We start from the raw sequence: 23,606 nt of genomic DNA on the forward strand, positions 1-23,606 counted from the left end.
ACACCTTGTCGTTCAAGACTCCCACAAAATTTGATCCTCTATCGGACCAAAAGGTTTCCACTTTGCCTCGCACAGCCATGAATCGCCGCAGTGCATTGATACATGACGAAGTGCTCAGTTCCTCAAGAACTTCGATATGAAGAGCTCTGGAGGTCAAGCAGGAGAATATCATTCCCCATCTCTTGCTTTTCGCAGCACCTCCTCTGGTCTTCCGGGTGATTACTTCCCATGGTCCGAAGCAATCTACACCAACCTGGGAAAAGGGAGGTCCGATCTTCAGACGCTCTTGAGGGAGGTCAGCCATGCGTTGGAGCACAGTCTTCCCTCTGAGTTTGCGGCAGATCACACAACGGTGGATAACAGCAGATATGACTCTCTTGCCCCCGATAATCCAAAACCCAGCATCACGCAGAGAACCTTCTGTCAACTGTCTGCCAGGGTGCCCGTTATTGTGATAGTGCATCACAAGGAGCTTGGCAATGTGACTCTTGCCGGGGATTAATACCGGGTGCTTCACTACCACAGGAAGTGAGGACTTCCTCAACCTCCCACCAACGCAAATCAAACCATCTTGGTTCAGGATGGGTGCTAAGTCCCGTATTGAGGAGTTAGAAGGTAGAGGTACTCCCTCTCTGAGACATTCATATTCCTCATGAAAGATCTGCTTCTGTACTTCCTTCAAGATCATCATCTCTGCATGACGTACAGATTCAACATCTGTGTTGCTACATGTGTGCCAACCATGGCAACCATTGCCACTCCTGGAGCTGAATGAGTGAGCAATGTGTATGAGCAAACGAAACGCTCTGACTAGGCTTTTCCAGGTTGAGAACTTTTCAAACCTTGGAACAAGTCCTTGCAGTTCCACACTGGTTTTGGTGACCTGGATGTTCACATCTTGCTTTATCTCTTCATCTAGGTCAGGATCTACAAGTGGAAATTCTGACACTGGATTCACTACTTCCTGAGTAGCTATCTTCGGAGGACCTGTGAGCCATGATGAGCCTTTCAAAGACCGAGCTGAAACCGGGCGTGTGCCACAGTCTGCAGGATTGTTGGCCGTAGGCACATACCTCCATTGTGAAGGTTGGGAGAAGGTGAGAACCTTGTGAACCCGGTTCGCCACATAGGTATGAAATCTTCTGGTCGTGTTGTTCAGGTACCCAAGAACAATCCTACTGTCCGTAAAGAAAACTACTGTTGCGGCTTGAATGTTCAACTCTCTACACACAACACTGGCAACTTCCGTGGCCAAGACCGCAGCACAAAGCTCCAGTCTTGGTATGGTGTGACCCGACTTTGGAGCCAGTTTGGACTTTCCAAAGACAAAACTTGCACTGGAGTTTTCAGCATCCCCATCTATCAGGTACGCAACAGCAGCGACTGCTACCTCAGAAGCATCACAATAGACATGCAAGATCCCTTTGTCAGGACAGGTAAGGTAGTTGCGAGGAATCGATAGTGACTCCAACTCTGACAATCCTGAGGTCCAAGACTCCCAGATAGGCCTGTACACCTCAGGGAGCACAACATCCCACTCTACCTTGTGAGTTATCATTTCTCTGAACAGGACTCTTGCCTGAATCATAACCGGGGCAAGGAAACCCAATGGATCAAACACTCCATTGATCATGGACAAAACTCCTCTCTTTGTGTAGGGCTTTGTCACCAACTCGATTTGGAACCTGAAAGTGTCATCAGTCAAATTCCATTGAACACCCAAGCTCCTTTGAGTTGGGGTACCATCGCTCAATGTGAGGTTCCTGATGTCTTTCTGAACCTCTTCTGGATCAAACGCATCAAGTACTGTCTGGGAGTTTGATGCGATCTTGTGCAAATGAATGCTAGCTTTCTCCTGCAGCATGGCCCGTGTCCTCTTCATGAGTGAAACGGCTGTTTCTGCATCCTCACATGAGGTGAGTCCATCATCAACGTAGAAATTGCCGTGGATGAATTCCCTGACGTCTGGCTCAGCATCTCTGGCCAGGTCCCTTAAACCATAGTTTGCTACGGCTGGAGAAGGGGAATTGCCAAACACATGCTTGAGCATACGGTACTCGATAAGGGGCTTGTCAAAGTCATTGTCTTCGTGCCAGAAAAATCGGAGGAAATTCCTGTGCTCTTCAGCTACTGAAAAACAGAAGAACATTGACTCAATGTCTCCGCAGACTGCAACAGGTCCTTTCCGAAACCTCAACAGCACTCCAACCAAGTCATTGGTCAGATCAGGACCTTTCAACAAAACCTTGTTCAGGGAGTGTCCCATGAACTCGGCCGAGGAATCGAAGACTCCTCTGATTTTGTCCTTCTTCTTGGGATGATACACCCCAAACAGTGGTAGGTACCAGCACTCTTCATGTGCATCAAGAGGTGGTGCCACCTCTGCATGGCCTTGGGAAATGACCCCTTCCATAAACGTCAACATGTGTTCCCTCTTGATTGGATCCCTCATCATATTCGTCTGGAGGATCTGAGCTCTCTTCAAAGCTTGTGAACGATTGTTGGGAAGGCGATCCCTTCGCTCTTTGAAGGGTAGTGGGGCTGTCCACTTGCCATTTTTCAGGCCTCCCTTCTCTACCATCAAACGGACAAACTGTTGTTCCTCGATTGACAGACTGATACTGTCATCTTCATTGTCAAAGAGGTGTTTCAACCTGAACTCGTTAGGACAGGGTTCAAGACATGTGGGCCGGCCTGTAGAAAGAATCTGAGTGCGCAAGGGAGAAATCCTCACTGTCTGTCCAGCACTCCGGTGGACCCCTCGAAGGCACACATCACCAATGATAACCCAGCCAAGGCATAACTTCTGTGCAAATGGTGAGTCAGGTGGCCCAATCTTTTGGTCTAGGACATGGTGCGCCTCAACTACATCCCTGCCTATCAACAGAGTTGCTGTGCAATTGTGATCAACTGGTGGGATCTCAACGCTCCTCAAATGATCATATACCTGGACTATCTCCGGAGTAGGAATCTCATCCTTGAAATCCGGAATGTATGAACACTCTGTGACTGTTGGCAACTCCAAACAGACAGTGCCGTGGATATCCTCCACCACAAAATCATCAGCACATCTACCGTGAGCAGACACTTCTCCACTGCATGTGCGTAGAGTGTAGCTAATCTCATCATAGGCAACATCAAACTTGTCTAGGAGTTTAGATGTGGCTATGGTCTTATTGCTTTGGTCATCTATGACTGCATACGTCTTGACCACAATGCTCTTATCCCTCTTTGACCTCACAAGTACTGGAACAATCTTTGCACAGGATTTGCCTCCTATGCATTTTGAACCCTTCATCTTGGAGCATGCACTTGTGATGTTGGTTCGAGGATTGTCTCTGGGAGGGTCTTCAGGTTTCTGCGTACTCTTCGCAGGTTCGTTGCTATTCTCCAAGTGAAGAATCGTTAAGTGGCGTTGACTTCCACATGATTCGCATTTCACCCTTGCCTTGCACTCCCGGGCTGCATGTCCCGGGAGACAGCACCTGAAACACAACTGGTACTGCTTGAGAAGATTCTTCTTCTCAGGCACCGTTTTTGCAAGGAATACCTTGCACTCAACGATCGAATGTGGCTTCTTGTGGATAGAACAAAACTCCTTTGAAGCCGAAGGACGAACCTCCTTCACGTCAGTAGCCCTGACACTGACCGTTTTCTTCGCAACCTCCTGATGCTTCATGTCACGAGGCAACATGAAGCTGGGATCATTGCGAATCTTCGCGTGATAGCGAACAAACTCGCTGAACACCTTGAAAGGAGGGAAAGTCACCCGGTACCTTTCCTTGTACCGGGATCCCTCCATTACCCACTTCTCCTGGAGATTGTAGGGCAACTTCTGCACTAAGGCCTGCAACCCTCTGGCAGAATCCAGATGCAGCAATCCTGGGAAATCCCCATTCTCTTTAGCATACTCGATCTCCAGGAGCAAATGACCAAACTGCTCTAGTTTTTCGTTCTCCCTATGAGTAATTCTAGGGAAATCTTCAATCCTCTGTTGAAGATCGTGTTCTACTGCCTCTGGGGAGCCATACTTCCTGTCAAGGAGTTCCCACATTCTACTCACCCCGACATTCGGTCGGTCAACATGAATGTCATGAATGGCAGAGACCAGTTGGGAAGATTCCTTACCCAACCACTTCATAATCAAACCCATCTCTTGGGATTGTGTCAGCTGGAGCTCTGTGATAACGCGTCCGAGCGTAGCTTTCCAGGATCTGTAACTGAATGCACGGTCATTGAATCTAACCAAGCCACTTGACACCAATTCCTTCTTAAGCAATACATTACTTATGTCAGAAACTACGTTTACAGTGTCTAATTTAGGTGGGATAGCAGTGTCTTCCCTACGATTAACACTCTTTGTTCCATTGTCACACTTTGACATCCCAACATACGGGGAGGAATACACACCATCTTCAGGAGGTACACCAAGTTTTGTTTGTACTTGACTCCCCTGATTTTCTTTTACAAACTTAGGGGAGGGAATTGCACTCCCCTGGTTGATGTGATTTCCATCAACTGGAATCTTACCATCTACATCAAGTGAGGACAAATAATCCTCCACACGTTCATTGACATCTTTTTGCATAAGATTCAATTCAACACCTTTTACAGACTCTTCGCTTTCATTTAAGCCTGCTTCGAGTACAGAAACTTGCGCTGCTGCTACAGCAGCATCTCTTTCTGCCTCTAACACTACACGTTCTGCATCCTGAGCAGCCCTTTGCTTTGCAAGATCTGCTTCTTGAGCAGCCCTTTGCTTTGCAAAATTTGCTTCCTGAGCAGCCCTTTGCTGTGTAAGATTTGCTTCCTTTCTAGCAAATTCTAATCTAACTCTAGTTGCCTCTGCTTTTGCACGAGCTAATAGTGCTTCAGAGGCCACTGACGAATGTCTACTCGCATTAGACGGTCTCGATGACACGCTCCTCGTCTCAAGTCTGTCACCCTGCGTGGACAGCGACGGCATTTGCGGTGACTCCGCTCCTTGTTGTCGAGGTTCTGTTTTCGTCGACATGATGAATACCTTGATTAAATCCTTTACTTCGCCTGAAGATAAAGTCTCTTTACTCAGCCCGAAGAATAAGTCTTTTTACTATGCTGGCCTCAGATTTCTAGGTACCGGTAGCACTAGATCCTATCCAGTCAGCTAACCGCCGTACACACAATGTACAACAAGAATAAAATTGCAGACAGTCGAGTCGAACGTTGCACTCTTGTCTTTATTGAATTCTCCTTCTTGCTGTGCATGCGCAAGCCCAAATGCGTATGCGCATGTATGTGATGAACGAACGAACGGTAAAACTGTGAGTGAAACAATGAATGATACACTGTATGAATATATCAAACATACATTTCTTGGATCACAATAAATTGAATGTATATGGCTATAATTCTCCATTAACACACGAAAAGGTTTGCTTCTTCTGAACAAACAATAGTATGCACTGTCTTGTACTGCATCATTATACATACACATTTTGTATCCATGCATGCATTCACTACACGTTATGAAATGGCAGCTTTGGAATGTCATTATCCATCCACTGTTACACTATAGCAATGTTAATTATACACCTTGTGCACTGTTGCAATATCCATTTTCTGTTGCAATATCAACAAGAAAAATATTGTTTAAAGGCTGTAATATAAATGTAAAGACCCTATACCAGACTTACAGACTTGTGATCTTCCAAGCCTAGAAGCTTAACCCTTCTGGATGCATTCCGATTGCGATCCTGTCCCAAGCTGTGAAATGATACAGTAAGTTGCAAAGGATTGTATGGAAAATGTAAAATAACTTACATCACACATTATATGCCTACATGTGTGGCACTACGCTTGCCTTCATACATCTAAGCAAAGTAAATGATAATTTCCCTTAAGCCAGAGCTGCTTAAGATGCTATAATAACGTACACTTCATATCACATAAAAATGTGACAATATTTCAGCCTGTACGCTACCATACATCAAACCACATATTTATGAATGTAATACGTACCACGGTAAAGCACGTATGTCAAAACACAAAAGACAGTCTTTTATTCATCCTGACGTCTAAATGCATTATTTAGACTGAAACTGTCCACACAGCAAAATTATCAGTAATCTTCATCATTACTGATATCAAATCCAACCTCATATCTACTTTTAAATCTTCACCTGAAAATGTTACTCAACAGAGTTGCTTAACTGTCAAATTCTGTCTTACAGAAGTTGTGAATTAATTCTGAATGTATTACCACCATATAAATCAAATTCTGAATACTGCTCTACACATCATATCAGCTCACGGCCAAGTGATAACACAAAGAGCCAATGCGAATCTACAACGCTACAACTACAGTAACTCTACACGCAACGTACAATGCACAATGCGAAGCTGTCAATCCTACGCTATATCAATATGCACCGTACATAACCTACACTAGCGTCACTTACACTAGACCGTTCATGATATCCGGACACACAAAAGGCATTTAAATTCTCTTTTATCAAGAACTATAAACAACGTAATAATCGTAAACTTACGCAGAACCATCAGATGCAAAACTTCCATCCGGGATTCTGTGATTATCGTGTGATAATCTTGCACATTTTCTGCATTTTTGCTAGACTCACGAACCAGCAAACCGTCGGTTCGTGCGCCATCTTTCTAGCCCATTATGGAAGGCCGAAAATCACACTACTATATATTGCGCGCGCGCATACACTTAACACACAATCATCGCTATGTTTGATGTGCTAACACTAGCCTACGTATGAGAAGCCGAAATTGCAAAAACAAATTCAGCGCGAACAGCACAAAGACCATGATATATGTAGATTTTGATTTTGTATGTAAAATATGTCCTTCAAAAGAAGAGAGTACATCAGAAGAGTAAATGTGCACAGGGCTTTAAGAAAGTTGTCAGGCCTGGATGACAGGTTGTCAGTCTATGACAATTTCAGCAAAATCCTTGGCTTTGATTCGTTGAGAAGCTCCTGCTCACTGACTGTTTAGTACTATGATAATTGTCAGAGACTGACAACTTGTTTGGGTTGACAACTTTCATGAAACAGTGCCTTGATTTTATCATCATTTCCAAACTTGATGGGATGTTAGGGATGATTTTATTCACCCCGAACTTTGAGTGATCAAGTCCTTACTGTGAATTACCATAAAATCCCACGTGTCTTATAAATGCAGAAGTTGACAAACTCTCCAGACAACTACATTGTACTTTTTACAGTCAGGAGTTTTACGAACTTGAAGAAATAAATTGCCAGATATCATAGTTGTGGTTTTGTAGCATGACTGATGACATCTGCCATATTTTATGTGTCAGTCAAAGGGCTGATCATCACAGATGGATGATTTTGTGTGCATACCCTACTTGTATCTTCTCTGAATACGCCATAGCCCTTCAAGAGAGAAGTTTTGTTTTGGATTTTTTCTTTCTTTCATCATAGGTGAATGACACGATAGGCCCAGTTTTGTTATCATACTTCCATACACCATGTAGACTTTTAACCCCATTTTTTTTGAGCTGCACCCCAGGTTAAGAGCGCCTCTATTTTTGTCTTTCTCGCCTTCCGTTCCTCCAACTAGGTGTCATACCTGTCCAGTCTGACTCATCTTCAGCAGCTGTCGGTCATGAACAACCCCTGCGTCCTGATGGCCACACCTTGCTCGTCCAGTGCGTATCCTTTTTGCAGAATCGTCTTGAGCCACTGTGAGGCATCTGCGGTGATAATTGGTGTCGCAGACAGTCGACCCTTTGGCCGCGGCAAAGACTCCAGCTAGTAAAAAGCTACAATGTACCTTTCGTCTATAAAATTGCCTGCTTCCTCGTCAATCAGTGCTGTTGTAAGGAACTCTGAAAACAAGAGATATGCCAAAAACATAAAATGCTTCTATTTTGACACCTGGAGAAGATTTATATGAAGGAATAAGTTTTAGAGTATCAATATTGTCTTCAGTGAAAATGCATGAGCCGTCAGTTATTGCCATCCTGGAAACTTTATAGATGATGATCTAAAGCAACCAAACCTGGCTTTCCTCGCCCACAAGCATGTCCTGCAGATAAAGTATGTTGCTATAGTGACTGACATGCAAACAGGAACTCAACACCCCCATCCCCAGCTGAGGTTTGATTGTGCTGGGTTATAAACTGCCAGTATTGCCCACTCCTTCCTTCCCCCCCCCCCCATAATTTGTGTACTCCATAGATATCACAATTTTCATATTTTAATGTCGAAATTTCCTTCAACTCCTGAATCTCCAACAAGGTGGGTTGCATGTTCACTGATTCATGCTCCCAGTCCGTTCATTTTGTTTGTTTGTTTGTTTTTCTGGGATTTCTGCCAAGAAATGTCACCGACGAAATGTCATTAGAATCTTGAGTTGAAAAGAAAAAAAATCATAGCAGCATGAATTCAGGAAGCTGGAACTTCTTTTGTAAGTTTATCTCTTTGGCTGTGGGAATCTGTTTGGTCGCGGTGCAGAGTCTGTAGGGAATTTTGGAATCTTGCCGGGAATGGGATGATTATACAGAATGACCACTATGTTTTGGAGATCTCAGCCATTTCAAAACCAATTTTCATCAAATAAACTTTATATTCCTCTAAGAATTTTATGCTCTTTCATTATTTCATATTAAAGAGGTTTCTCATTATCTCAACAAAAAAAAAATCATAAAAAAAAGTTGGAAACCTGAAGCCCCAGCTCAACTAAAACTGTACAACCTCTCTATCCATTTATTGTATGTGCCCAAGAACTTAACTTTACTGGCCAAGCTTTTTCATCAGCTTTTTCATCGCATTCACTTTTCCATCTTAACTCAATCTATTGGTACAAAAGTAGTTAGAAAGGTAGCAAGGCCACTCTGGTTTAGCAATGTGCCTCAGTCCAACAGGTACATTGCAGACAAGGGTGACACAAAAGGAATTGAAAAAAAGGTAATCATTGTTTAAAGTGACAGTAAGTTTCCAGACATGTGTCCCAATCGGCCAACAAAGCAAAATGAGGTTCATCGTGTGAAATATGTATTTCACACATATTTCACAGAGAGAGATTGTTCTTCTTAAAGTTAGAAGATTGATTCAGTATGAAAAAGACCCATGGTACATCAGCTTATGCTTTCTGTCAAAATTGAAAAGAAACATGGAGAATGGAGTGTCTCCCTTTAACTCTAAAATGGCCAGGAGGGGGTGGAATCCGCCCCCTCGATGTTTTGTGCAATAATTCGGCAATGCGAGAAGGCCTCATCATGAGGCTTCTTGGCTTTTCTTTTCCAAGTCTCACGCAACTTTTGAGACCAAATTTGCAACATACGCATACCATTATGAAGCCAAGCCCCTTTTTGTAACTGCTGGGGGGGGGGGGGGGGAATCTGCCTCGCTCCTTGGATTTAGCATGGCCAGAAAAGCCTGGCCCGATTAGGGTTAGAGAGCAATGTTGAATTGCAAATATTAGAGGTTGACAGTGATGACAAATCATCTGTACCATTTACATTTCATTTTTTTTTTCACTGATAAAGTTCTCACAAGAGTAAAATATTTAGGGGAGTCACTCAAAAGTGAGGTAGGAACATATTGGAAAGGAGGCAAAGTTACAATTATCTGACACTTCTTGGTTATCTTCTTTGTAAGGATGATGGTGAACCCAGATATTGAATGGAGAGGGGAAAAAACCCATTTTAAGAGCAGGGATTGATTTGAGTTTATTCAAAGGTGAGAATTAGGGGCAGGTAACATGTTCCAAAGTTTCACTGCCAAAGACAGCGAAGGAGCAAGGGGGATTTCCAAGAGCACTTGACGCAAATTGATCGTGGCGTTCTTGGCTCTGCGCGAGGCTCTATTTTTAGCCCGAGCGTGCGCACCTTGGCATCTTGATTTCTTCCTTCGGTGGAAAATGGCATGGCAGGGGGGCGGGGGAAATCACTTTTGCAAAGCGATTTTTATTGAGGGGCCAAGTGCACTGCAGACACAATGGCTCTTTGCTTGATTAGTTGACATTTTTTGCAGACTGCAGTTGGCTCATGCTTTTATGTCAGTGAGATTCATTTTGGCAGTGCGATTCATTTTTTTTGTTCCCTTATTTTTTTTTAAACTCCATAATCAAAGGGCCATAAATGGGTTTAATTGATGTTCCTGGTTCTCTTCTGAACGGCATCACCATAATGTTCTCTCCAATTAGAGCTGGATATTGTACAACATATAATGTGCAAAGGCATACGTATCAAGTCTACAACTCTCGCACATCAAAACCACAGTGTAAACCAAGAAAGTGAAAACAGCCTATTATGCTTCTGAAATGATGGGAATGATGACAGTTTCAGTTCAGAGTATTATCCTACAGTCATATCCTTCCGCACATACACCAGTGACATATGGGAAAAGTTCTTTTGAGAATATCTTTTTTAGAACTACAACTGTACCTGTATTGGTCTACACAATATATGAATATCTGGGCCCTGTTCCATAAAGTTGTTTGTAAAGTTAGGCATGACTTTGCAGACGACTTAAATATGGCAAGCCGAGTGGGTTTCCTAATTATTGTTCATTTCAATAGCTAAAGTTGAAATTTGCCGATGATAATGATTATTCTTACATGTTAACACACATTTTTAGTTGAAAGTGTATTTTTGCCCCAATGTAGATGAAATATTGACATACAGTCATACTTTGTAAAAATGTAAGAGAGAAAAATGGGCACATATATTGGCACTTCATCCTCCAGTCATTCTTAAAGTCATGCGTAACTTTATGAACAGCTTTAATATGAAACATGGCCCTGGTTTGTGCTGACATTAAGATTGAAAGTTCATTCCTGTTGCTATCTTTCATGCACATAATAATTCAGTTTATAGACACACAAACCCAAATGTGTCAGCGCTACAAGGTCATAAGTTACCTTTGAATTGTTAATCGCCGTAGTGAAAGTGATTGACATTAAAAGTCATTATGGGGGCGTAGCGCACATATAGCGGATAGGGATCACCATGCACTTTGGCTGGCTTTAGCTTCAAGGCAATTCTGTTAAGCCCGGAAAATCCGCTTAGCCTTGCATTGCTAGCCATGAAATAAACATTTAAGGCACATTTTTATGTGGTTTTCGCTGAGCTTCGTTTGCTCATGTAATATCTGGTGTGTGTTTGAATCTGTGACTCATTATCCAATCCCCATTCGTGCGCCTGTAGGATTGCATCACTGTGCGATTAAAGCTGAGATAGGGAGAAAAGGTCATTCCCTGACAATCTATAGATATTTGCTGTAGGTGTAAAAGCTGGGAGTACCGACACATGTGAACGAATCAATGCACACATCATGCGTAGAGAACACACACTCATTCACACAGGAGCACTACCGGTAGTCCTGTCATATTATTTGGCACTATATCCCTATACAATTATCTGAATCCATTGTTTTTAAGTATTCATTTCACGAAAAGCTAACTAAGACTCGGATTCACTTGATGTGACATGCACTGTAGCCATTGTAATAACACACACTCAGTCACACAGGAACACTATAAACACGAATGAATATGTATGAGTCCTGTCATATTATTTGGCATGATATCACAATACAATTATCTGAATCCATTGTTTTTAAGTATTCATTTCACGAAAAGCTAACTAAGACTCAAAGTCAAGTGGCATGCACTATACAGCCATTGTAATAACAGTAGAAGAACTCTGCCATCAGACAGGAATCAATTCATGGTTTCAATCAGTACGTTTCCTTGAGACTCCATAGAGGAAACGCAGGCCCTGGATTGTGAGGCAAACGGACTGCTGAATGAGCACAAATCTTTTTAATGGGGGAACTTTAACTAGAATTTTCACTCTTATTCCAAGTTGCAAATGAGGGCTTGGAGCAGTCGACTTGACATGCATTTTGTTTAGTGCTGACGTCATAGCTAGTACAGTGGGCTAGATGTTCTGCAGATATCAGGGGGAAATTTCCGTTGCAGCAATATTGTGCCGTGCCAACGAAAAGGGACGAGGAGAAAAAGTCATCTGCACTTGATTCTCCGCTGGGAAGCGCTCGTCGAAACATTGGGTGCCAGGGCGGAAACCTTGGGCAAAGCTTTCTGGCAGGATGTGGCGTAACCATGGAAACAATGGCAGCCCCCAACACCTGCAAAATGTAATACGACAAACTTGTGGAAATGGCGCAGCCCACACGTAATCGGCTTTTTGTGCGGCTGCGGGCAGACCTCTTGGGAAAAATGGAGCAAGCCGCACGTCACGTGAATGGATGCGTTCACACTATTTTTAGAGCTTGAACGTAATCCTCTTGTGCTTCATTTGCAGTTACACGTTCGACTCATTCAGCGGCATGCCAAGTTTGAATTATTAGTACAATGGTGCGTGCAGCAGTCATTGATAGACAGTGAAGGACACAGTGACAAAGGTTTCAAGCTTAGCTGTTCCCAAAGACATCGAGTATATTAAAGCATGTACTGCATATGTGCATACAGTGTATCATGCAAACCCGCATTGTTTTCTCCACAAACATATCGCTTGCCAGATTATTGTGATTCAATAGGTGTATTCTGTGTGGCAGACAAAGGTTCAACAGGTGTTGCAGACCTAAGCATTTCAGTTAGAGTCACTTTCAAAGTGGATATTTTCATGGTATGGAAATATTCAAACACTCTGCGCAACAAGAACCCAGTGCAAAAATAAAGCACACAATTTTTCTTCTTGCTTGTTATATGTAACACTGTATTACGTGTTGATTCTACAAAATTAAAAACATGTAAAATTAATCTTATACCTGACTGATGCATAGAAAATAACTTATGCAAAAATTTCATTTTTACACTGGTAGAATATTGTTATTGAAATAAGATGAGATACTAGTTGCCCAGAGATAAATTGAGAGGTATATTGCTGCAATGCCTGTATCCTGTCGCATTGATACCATCAATCAAAGTGGAGTGAAGTGTTTTCCACCGTAACCTGGTAACATAATAGGGAGAGATGGAGAGTCCAAGTGATTCCATGTGGGGCCAAGATGTTGACAGTGAAGGGTGATTGATCATCACAGTCCTCAGCTGTTTCCAAAGTTTGCACAAGCTTGTGGGACAATTTGAAAAGTTTCATCTGATGCTCATCAGTGGGGGAAAAGAAAAGAAGGAGGAGATGGGTATTGTTATCAGTAACAAATGTGCTTGGAGACTTGCAACCCAGCTTCCATGCTATGGCTTGTTTCCCCCCACATCCTATCTCTTGTCAAGTTCTATAACTCCATTAAAGTGCAAGGAGAGACTATCTCCTGTAATATGTCCAGCCCTCACACATGTCTTCCTGGCATTTAGGGAAGGGGAGTAGTCTTGTTTCAAGATGCTGGTGAAGCAACTTTCTGTAAAACCGGAAATTTTCTTTCTTTGCGAATTTTGCAAGGAACTAAGGTTCGGGGAAGGTAAAATTCACGTGAAAGTGTTTGTCTACACAATGCATTGAATGCCATTGGCAATTCGCGAAAGTTTCATGCCACAAAAAAGCCTGTTAGTTCCAATTTGTGAAAAGTTTCATGCTGCGAATGTTTCTGGTTTTACAATACTCAGTTATATTCAGGTGAAGTGGAAATTGAGATTAAAAGCTCTGGATTTACAGTCTCCTTTCAGACCAGGGGCAGGAATGTTAGCCCTTTGTCATACACTTTTGTAGCACTTTTATCCTGTTGAAGACGGACTGATATTCCTATGACACGCATTTCCCATTTACCCCAGCCCAAGAAAACTTGGGACTAGTCTTCAACGGGTTAAAGTTGATAAAAGTTTTTCTCTTTTATCGAAGCTGTGTCTTGCCACCCTGTCATTCTTTAATTTACTGTCCAAACCAGTGAGATCATGAGACTCCAATTTTCACACACATCCACACACACCCATACTTTCAACTCTTGTTCACACTTGTGCCATGCCAGCTTTTACATGTCATATGTAAAACAGCATTGGACCACCTTGTGAACAACTTAATTCTGACATCACCACTACACACTAGATTGCAATGCTTTTGATATGTCCTCAACTATCAGCGATAGTTCTTGTTGTTGTTGTCATTGTTTATTACCTGATAAAGTTACTCAATTATCCTGCTATTTTGAACAATCTAGACATTTGAGCATTTGATTACATTGTGTGTGAAAGGACAAGTCCACCTTCATATACATAAGGATTGATAGAATGCAGCAATATTAGTAGAACACATCAGTGAAAGTTTGAGGAAAATTGGACAATCCTTTCAAAAGTTACGAATATCTGAAGTATCTGCGCAATCACTGCTGGAAGAGAAGACTACTACAGTGTATGATGTCACATGCGTACAACTATATAAGGAAAATAAAAAGAGAATTTCACAAAACTTTACTTTTTGAATAAAGTGCACATTTCTTCGACTTGCTACTGACGTATGTTAATGGTAATATTATTCCCCCTGCCTTCTGAAAGAGAGAAGTCGAGTGTTCTTTTGTTATGCGAGAAAAATGGAAATATGTTGAATTTTCTTTATTCTTTCTTTATAACGTTGTACTCATGTGACATCACAAGCTATAGTAGTCTTTTCATACAGCCGTGACTGAGCAGAAACTTAAAAAATTCATAACTTTTTAACAGATTGTCCAATTTTGCTCAAACTCTCACTGATGTGTTCTACTAATATTGCTGCATTCACTCAACCCGCATGTCTATGAAGGTGAACTTGTCCTTTAAGTCATTCATCCCATGTTTGGTTGTTTTGTTTATGGCAGTATCAGCATTTTTTGCCCGTACTTCTGATTTTCTTGCTAGCTTCTTCCTGGTCCCTACCCCCATTTGAATCTAGACGTCTTCCCATCTCCCTCTCTCTGTCTCTATCTATCTGTCTGTCTGTCTGTCTGTCTGTTTCCTCCCAATTTCCGGACCAGGATTCTTCTGGCCTTTCTTTCTGTGAACAGCCCCTCATCTCTCCTCACTTCTGAACTTCTTCCTAAGGTTCAGACTCGTTCTCAACAGTTGTGCTTCAGTGGAACCCCTTAACCCGTTGAGGAAGGGCTAATTTTGCTTCAACATGCATTTTCTATGGACACTTGCCCGAGTATACTCGGGACTCATCTTCAACGGGTTAAGAGTGGATGTCAATCGCACATCATCAGACATGCCATCCAGCCAGAGACATCAATTACAGATGCACCAGGCTGGAGTGAGGCCTGGCCTAGAAAACTTTAAATGGATTAAACAATGAGGGACTATTAAAAAGAAAGGCCTTATGCCCAGTTCTACACAAAAATAAAGAGACTTTTATGTAGCATGGTCCCTTTGACTACCTACATGTACAGTCTGTCTTATGAATTCCAAGACACTTTGTGCAGATATGTATAGTATCTGAAGTAAAGAGTGCATTGCATAACATCTTAGGGGTCTAGGGCAATTACCCCCTGGGCAATTACCCCGGACCCTTCCCCTGGTTTTAATCCTAATCCTAATCCTGAACCTAATCCTATCCCTAACCCAAACTCCTAACCCTAAACTTAACCCTAACCCTAATCTTAACTCTAACCTTACCACTAACTAGTATTTAGCTGGGGGGTAATTGCCCTCTGGGGGTAATTGCCCTGATAGGCATCTTAGAAATATACTTTGTTTGTTTGCCTTTTGTTTTAAACATTGTAGGAGTTTCTAGATGAAATATGTTCATTGCAGCTTGGGTTTATGCCTTTCTTGTCTTGTACCACAATGGATGTGCTGTGATCATAACAGTGTATCATTTAGAAGGGACATGAAGTCATCTCACAGAAACTACATCATTCCCACATATTTACAAGGATTTGTCATCATCACTTGATTTCTTTAATTTCTTCCTGCTGCTTTTCTTGTGAGATGCTAAAAAAATGACAATGTTTGTTTAAATTGCATTCCAGGGAGGCAGGATATTTTGTAAAGGGATGAATTTATGAAATAAATATATATTTACACATTTTTTTTTATTAATATGATTTTACATATTTTTTGCCAGCAGGAATTAATTTCTCAGTAATTGTTCACCTCTGTTCATTGTTTTTGCCTTGACTGAGAAACATTTCGCCCTTCAATAGCGGCTTTGACTACAGGCCGTACGTGGTCAACTGGTCCCCTGCCCTGCACATTTTGGATGGCTATGCTGTCACACACAAGGAGAGGTAAGTAATGCTTTAAAACTTTTCTCACTTTTCTGTATCATCTTTAAACATTTGCATGGGTGCATGCCTTCTTACCTTTGTGATAAGTACTTTGCTGAGCTGGAAAACAAGTATGTGTTTAGGATCTTTATCTCCACCAAGGAGTGGTAGTTTTGCCAGCATTGGTTGGTTTGTCTGTCTGTTTGCAAAATAGCTCAAAAAGTTGTGAACAGATTTGGTTGAAATTTACAGGAAAAGTTGATAATGACTCAAGGAACAGATGATTAAGTTGTTTAGTAGTTATCCAGATCACTGTCTGGATTGGGGATGTTGTAAATTTGTTTAATTTCTTTTTTTTTTTTAAGGATTCTTATTATTAGCAAATGAGGCCAACAAATGAGGGAATTTAAGTTGCGCATATTTGCCGTGCGCATGTGTTTGAGGTACGACAAGCATAGAGGTGAAGGTAGAAAAACTACATGTACAGGTATTGTAGACAGGATTCTTTTGTATTGGGAAATGGGGCCATATTCTGCATATGTGTATATGGGTAGAATGACCTGCTTGGCGAAGGTGTGCACTCTGCGAGTGCTTTTCTAGAGTAGTAGTGTTGGTTTTTTTTTTTGGGGGGGGGTTAGAAAAAGAAAAAGTATTTTTTTTAAATGAAAATGTTGACTTTTTCTAATACAAGATTTTACATTTGTAACATGTGCATTGTTTCCATTTTTTAAATTGTTAAAAAGGAATTTTGCCTTCAGAATGTGATTTTTTTACATGTTTGTATTGTAAAACATGTTTTTTTTTTTTTATGCAGAAGTTGGTAGCCATGGACCATTGTAGACTTGATGTAGCCTTTTGAAACTAGAGCCCTTACATGCCAAACACAAGGAATGATGACTAGTAAACCTGTGTTGTCCTTCTTTGTCTCTATTTGGCTATATGTATTTCTCAGGGGTCATGACCTGTGTGTGTGTGTATACAATGTCAGTGAGACTGAGCAGGCCTATGTGTGGTCAGTGATTTTAAGTCCTTTATTGAAACAGGAACTCCTTTGAAATTTTATGAAACAAAGTTGGCACACCTTGCTGTCTTTCCTGAATCCAAGATGTGATGAATGACTCAAAACTCCTGTTTTCTTTGTTGTTGATGACGAATGAATTGATATTATGGATGGGTGGAAGTAGAGGTTGCACGGGTCAACCACAAATGCAGAGCGTGAGAACAGAACGGTGATTTCCATCTCTGACTGGGTATGGGTCGATGTCTGCGAGGACGTTGGCACCCAAGTCCATCTTGTGGGCAATTCCAGTGAACCGTCACTGCAGTAGACAGCACAGAGAATGCTTTTGATGCAATGTAGGAAGCAATTAGGCCTAGGAAGAGATTGTGTAGGAGGAGGCTAGGAGCTGGCGTGTCACGAACCCTGGCTGATGGGTTAGGTGTGCCTGTGGTTTGCCTTGTGGTTGGATAGGTGGTACCAATCGGCGTAGTGACGAGTGTGCCACAAAACGTCTATGTGTAATCAACTAGGCACTACTACATGCCTGGTGGTATTATTTCTATGGTGATGAGGTCATGTATAGGCTATTCACCTATCTACCCTCTACTACTGTCTCTATTCTGTCTTGTCCTATCTATCCTACCCTCTCCCCCTTCCCCTTCCCTTCGTCTGTCTTTCGTAGTGGTTATTAGTTTTGTTGTCTCACCATTAATGCGATATCACATGCCAAGAAAGAGGGCTGAGAATGGAATTGTAGGCTTTATTAAGTGTGTTGAAAGTAGCTCTGTAGTCAGGGGAAGTCATAGTCTGAATGCTGCATACACTTAATTACTGGCAGTACTCTTATATCATTTTCTTCACACTTTTTGTCCTATCTACCATGCCTTTCACTTTCTACCATTCATTGTTTTCTGTGTGTTTATTAATGTTTGTTAGTCTGTCTGTTTTGAAAAACACTGATATTCCTTGAATATGTGCAAACCACATTCATGTAATACATTGTATGTCAACTCAAGATTTGTTTTTTTTCTCATTGCTGTGTTTGTTCCTCTGTTTTTCTTTGTAAGACATTTACCCCCAGCTGATCCGTTTATCCTGTTCTTTGTAATCACTTTTGCTGTTGGCTGACATTGTTCTGTTGTTGGCTGCCCTGTTTCATGGACTCATGCATTTTCCCACAACAAGTACATTAAAGTTGGAGAAACATGTTAAAAGATGATGTTTCATTCACAGAAACCTTCATAACGTTTTAACTGGACATTATTTGTAGCGATTCCATTGCTTTTATACTTTTTGTTTGTTGGTCTGGCCAGGTGGACTCGCATTGAAATATAATACATACTTGGTAGTCTTTATTGTGCACAAAGTTTTAATTGTTTTAATTCATAGGCGTACAGTATTTTCAGCGGCACAGCCTGTGCATGTTCATGTTTTTGGAGTCATTAGGATGTAGCCAGCAGCTGTGATGTGAGTGAAATTTGCGTCAAAATCTTCAGCTGTATTATGACTCCCACCGAAAATGACGGGGAGTAATGGTATTGGCCAGCAATATGGCATATATATCGGGGGAAGACAATGCAGCAGTCAGGAGTGTATCTCTCTTTGGCCGTCACTCGCCGGGTGCCGCACGGTCTGTTGTTGTTTGCGGTCAATTGAGGAAGTGATTAAAAGCGTGCGGCTGCAAAGCAGGCAGAGCTTGGGGGGAGTGTAAGGGACCCTGTAGACCAGTGGTAAGCCTCATCGTGGATCCAAACGGCACACACTCATACAGGCCCAGGCAGTCGTACTGTACATGTACGTGCTGTGAAGAAGAAAAAAAAATAGTAATTCAGCAACATGTGCCAGTTACCATATATTGGATACTGTTTGATGCGCATAGGCCCATGACACAGATTCATAGACACAGGCACTAAGACACATACACACACACACACACACACACACACACACACACACACACACACAACACACATGCCAGCACTATTATTCTGCCCAGATGTGCATGAAAGATATACATATAGGCTGTGGGGATGAATATCAGCTGCACTGCCCACAGGAGATTAGGTATGTGGGACCAAGCCCTTCCTCTGCCCACAATGCGATTTGTGCGGCACTGGATTAATATCTCCAATACTGATGATTAAATATAGGCAAGGCACTTCCTCTCATGTCCATATGATACTTCTAATATGATATTGCATAGTTACATTTCTACACATACTTGTAGCTTACCAGCTAAGACATGGGGAATGGATGTGGTGCTTTGAAAGAAAATGGAACACAAATATGTGTGCATTGAGTGAATGAAGGAATATCTGTAGAACACCTCGGGGAAAGTTTGACGAAAAGTTCAAAAGTTATATGCATTTTTCAAGTTTTTCTGTGCAGCCATCTCCAGATGAGAAGACTGCTACAGTTAGGTCATGCATGGAAAACAACAAAATATGCAGAAAATTCCACAAATTTTCATTTTCATGAAAAGTACACATTATTTTGACTGATTATTACTGACATGTGTATCAGGAGTGATGCTAATCGTTTCCCTACTTTTTGAAAGAGGTAAGCCAAGTGCTCTTTCATTATGCAAGAAAAGTAAAGATATGTTGAATATTTTTCTTAAAGTGAAAACTAAGTTTCGGTAAGTGCTTGAGAACCCGTCTAGCACCATTTCATTTTTGCTTGCAATATATCGAAAGAGTCCACTAAGAAACTTACCTGGCTGACGCGGTTTGCCGGAATGATAAGTCATTTTGGAGTATTTTGAGAAAAATAATAATAGTAGGAAAACCGACTTTTATTCCAGAAGGCTCCAGACTAACTCGATCTCGGGAAAAATTCGACCCTCCTTCAGACAATTCACACGCAGTAAGTGATCGCCACATTCTACTGGCCACTGCATAATACCAAATGAGGCCTAACTGAATGGACAGGAAAGTGCGTGCTAACGTAATCCTGTACAAAACAAAACAAAAATGACAGCGCGCGGTCCTCAGCTGCTGAGACGCGCGGTCTTTGGAGTTTTTGTTGTTGTTTATCAAGCGCCTTTGGTTGTTTTAGAGGTGCTTGATAGGCGCACACTAATTTTGCATGCGCGCAAAAGAGGTTTTTAATGCGCGCGTTGCAACAACTCGGACCATTACTGCGAGTAGCCAGAACACGAAGCGCTAGTTTTTACAGGCCGCTCCCATAGGACAACACTGTACAATCAGAGGGACAACCATTACAACTCATCCCGCCGTCAAAGCGAAGCCGAGTTATCCCCGAGTCCGAGTTTAGCCTGACCCCGTTCGGGTAAGTACTGAGACTGAACCTTTTTGGTTAATATTTCGCATTTTCGTCATTACCCATTGAATATCTTGTAATAACATCGTTATCCTGCACATTTCCTAAGCATACGTTCACATTTGGGAGCGAAATTTGACAACTTTTGCAGGCATACCAGAACTTTGTTTGGGCTTTAAACTTTCACTGAGTCGGATGTATTCTACTAGCATTGGTCATTGCTTATCTAAGGATTTTTAGTTCAGTTTGTTCAAATTATGATTCACTACAAATTGGACAACTTCGTATAATTATGTTTTCACTGTCATAAGTAATGCCCACTTTTATTTATATTTTGTTTCCAGTGAACACAAAATTGTGATGAGTGATTGCTTCTGTAACATTTTTTTTTTTTAATCACAACTGATTTCATTTGCGCCAAAAGATAGAGAAGTGTATTTGTAACAAAATGTGTTTTACCATGGGAACATTCTACAGTGCTTATGTAAATCACCAGGTGTGTATGCGTCGAGTGCTTGTGTCTGCCTATTACAGTAATGACTAGTACCATTACATCCATTTCAAATGTTTTTCATCCTTAAATTTTGTCTGTAAGGGAGCATTTACAGTTTAAAATTCCCAGAACTAGCTAGGAATATGTACTCAGTATACACATTAGCTAGAGATTTTTTTTTTCTCTCCTCTGCACTTGATAGTGATAATGATAATGATAATATGATCTTCTTTATCCAGGGTAGCAAGCCTCAGCAGTGTTGCCATTGTTGTACCAGAGGGCCCTACCATTATTATTACCCTCGCATTGCCAGGTACCCATTTATACACCTGGGTCGAGAGGGACATGGTGGGTAAAAACATCTTGTCCAAGGACATGGGCCCTTGACTGGATTCAAACTCACGACCTCGTATTGAAAGTAAAAAATCTTTGATATCCACCATGCCAGAGTGCCCCCTTCTTCAAATGGTACTTGTACAGTGTGTACCATCGAAATGCTTCTTAACACGCAACAGGAAATATAAATTCCATATCCCCATTTTTGCTCTAATATGCCACAAAGAGGGTAATTGGAAGTAGAGTTTTTCCTCTGCGGCAGTAAGCCGTCAATTTATTTATTTTTTTTGCCTGTGCTGCTCAGCGTGTGAGAACCCAGTTGTGTCAGCAGCTGTATCATGATGATTTCGAATTTGATACGAAACCATCAATGTATCCTTGGACCCTTTCCTGCACACTTGGGCACATCATATCTCTCTCGATCCAGCACTTAATTAGGGCGATTACCTGTTGGCCGGGACGGTAAATTGCCTCTTCCCCCTCTTCTCAGCATTCTGCAATGTACCATAAGCAGAAGGGTCATGTTTGATGGCTGTTTACATGTACAGCTATACAGCAGTAGTTGAAGGGTGGATGTGCAAAGTACATGTATTCTATACATATCTTGAAGCGTGTTTGTTTGGGTTTTTTTTTTTTCGTCACTTTATCAGTCTTTCCATTCGGGCTTTCAAGATGTACTGTAGCAACTGTTGTATGTGTGTGTGTGTGTGTGTGTGTGTGTGTTTTCATATTTGTCTCCTAATTAAAAAAAACCCACAGTAATTATAAGAACAAGCTGCTGTTTTAAGAAGTTTTGGGTATGTATACAGTAGGCATCTCAAGTGACAAGTAAGGGTATATACTTTCCTGACAGTTCAATGCAAGTTTGCAGTTGCTGTCTGGCGGCGGAAAAGTGCAATAGCAATACAGACATTCAATTTTCTGTCTTTTAATTTATCGTTTTGATGGTAACTTCAGTGATTGTCTAATCTGTTCGTCTACATTAAAAGCATTGTACCTGCATTATGTTTTTCTTTGTAACTTAATTGCAAGGAGACACCTCCCCAGTATGCATACACACCGTTTTTTAATTTTTTTATCTATTCATTTTTTATTTATTTATTTATTAATTAATTAATTTATTTATTTATTTATTTATTTATTTATTTATTTATTTATTTATTTATTAAATTATTATTTTTATTTTATTTTATTTTTTTTTTTGGGGGGGGGGGGGGTTCTTTCCCTGTTTAGTTGGTTTGTTAAGTGCCTCATACATCATTGTGTCTTGAGTATGGGTGTGTGTGTGTGTGTGTGTGTGTGGGTGGGGGGTAGCGGTAAGAGCAGCTGCTGATGTGGGACAGGGTAAGACATTTTCACAAACACTACCAAACAGGTGCTGCTTCATTCTGATGTAACAACTGGTGTTTGGTGTACAGTGCTTGCATGGGGGAAAGGCTATTTATATACCCACACATCAAGGCACTCTTGCCATAACAGTTGAAGTCTCACTGACCAGAATGGAATCGCGCGGCATTTTACGATGCTAACCCCAGATGATTACCGGTACGGGGCGAATAGGAAAGCGTCGGGTGCGTTATTTTGGGAATGCAATAACGCTTCAAGATGAGGCGTTTATGAAGGTCAGATGATAACCTCGATTTAGCCTCTTCCTGGGTGAGAACGTGCAACTTCAATGGTGCAAGCCGCGATAGGGAAGCAATGAGCCTACGCATATTTTTTCTCACCCGATGGGTTTATGAGGACGCTGTCACTACCTCACTTCCCAAACCAGCTCCTGACGGGCCTCAACTTTTCATGGTGCTTGGGGCATGAACTCTCTATGTCATCCATCCTTCCTGGTCTGTCTCTCAGAAAGTTTGTTTGTCATCTTTCAAAGGGATGGTGTCATTCTGGTCGCGATCGACCTGGCTTAAGGTTTCTAAGTGTTTTTGGAGTGACTGAGATGATGAGAGACCTTTTATGAAATATGATAGAACATGTAAACTCCAAGAGGAATTCAATGTTTATTTGATGAAAATTGGTTTTTGAAATGGCCGAAATACCCAAAACAAAGCAATCAGAATAAAAGATGGGATCCACCTTCATGTAGGATCGCTTTGTTTTACTTTGTTTTTGGATATCTCAGCCATTTCCAAACCGATGTCATCAAATAAACATTGAATTCCTGTTAGAATGGAATGCTCTGTAACATTTTATAAGTGGTTTCTTAGTATCTCACAAAAAGTTAAAAGCTCAATCCTCATCTCGGCCAATACTATGTATACCATCCCTTTTATTTGGCACCTCATATTTAAAAAAACACACGAAAAAACAGTGTATAGCAAGAACCTAAGTAATATGTAGATCTTAATCGTATTCTGGCCTA

At 41.4% G+C, this 23,606-nt stretch overlaps 1 protein-coding gene across 1 annotated transcript in view; it reads left to right on the forward strand.

The window, feature by feature from the left end:
* The window catches only part of LOC139737327 (uncharacterized), a gene marked incomplete at its 3' end in the record, with an annotated part of 59,376 nt that overhangs the window by 26,395 nt on the left and 9,375 nt on the right, over positions 1-23,606 (forward strand). Inside the window, exons 6-7 of the mRNA XM_071648000.1 lie at positions 7,591-7,682; positions 16,044-16,148. Coding sequence (XP_071504101.1) covers positions 7,591-7,682; positions 16,044-16,148 — 197 coding nt within the window. The remainder of the gene's footprint in view (positions 1-7,590; positions 7,683-16,043; positions 16,149-23,606) is intronic.

This window comes from Diadema antillarum, unplaced genomic scaffold (assembly GCF_040938485.1).
Source record: "Diadema antillarum isolate AM-2024a unplaced genomic scaffold, OU_Dant_1.0 seq00000689_RagTag, whole genome shotgun sequence".
In the NCBI taxonomy this organism is placed as follows: domain Eukaryota; kingdom Metazoa; phylum Echinodermata; class Echinoidea; order Diadematoida; family Diadematidae; genus Diadema; species Diadema antillarum.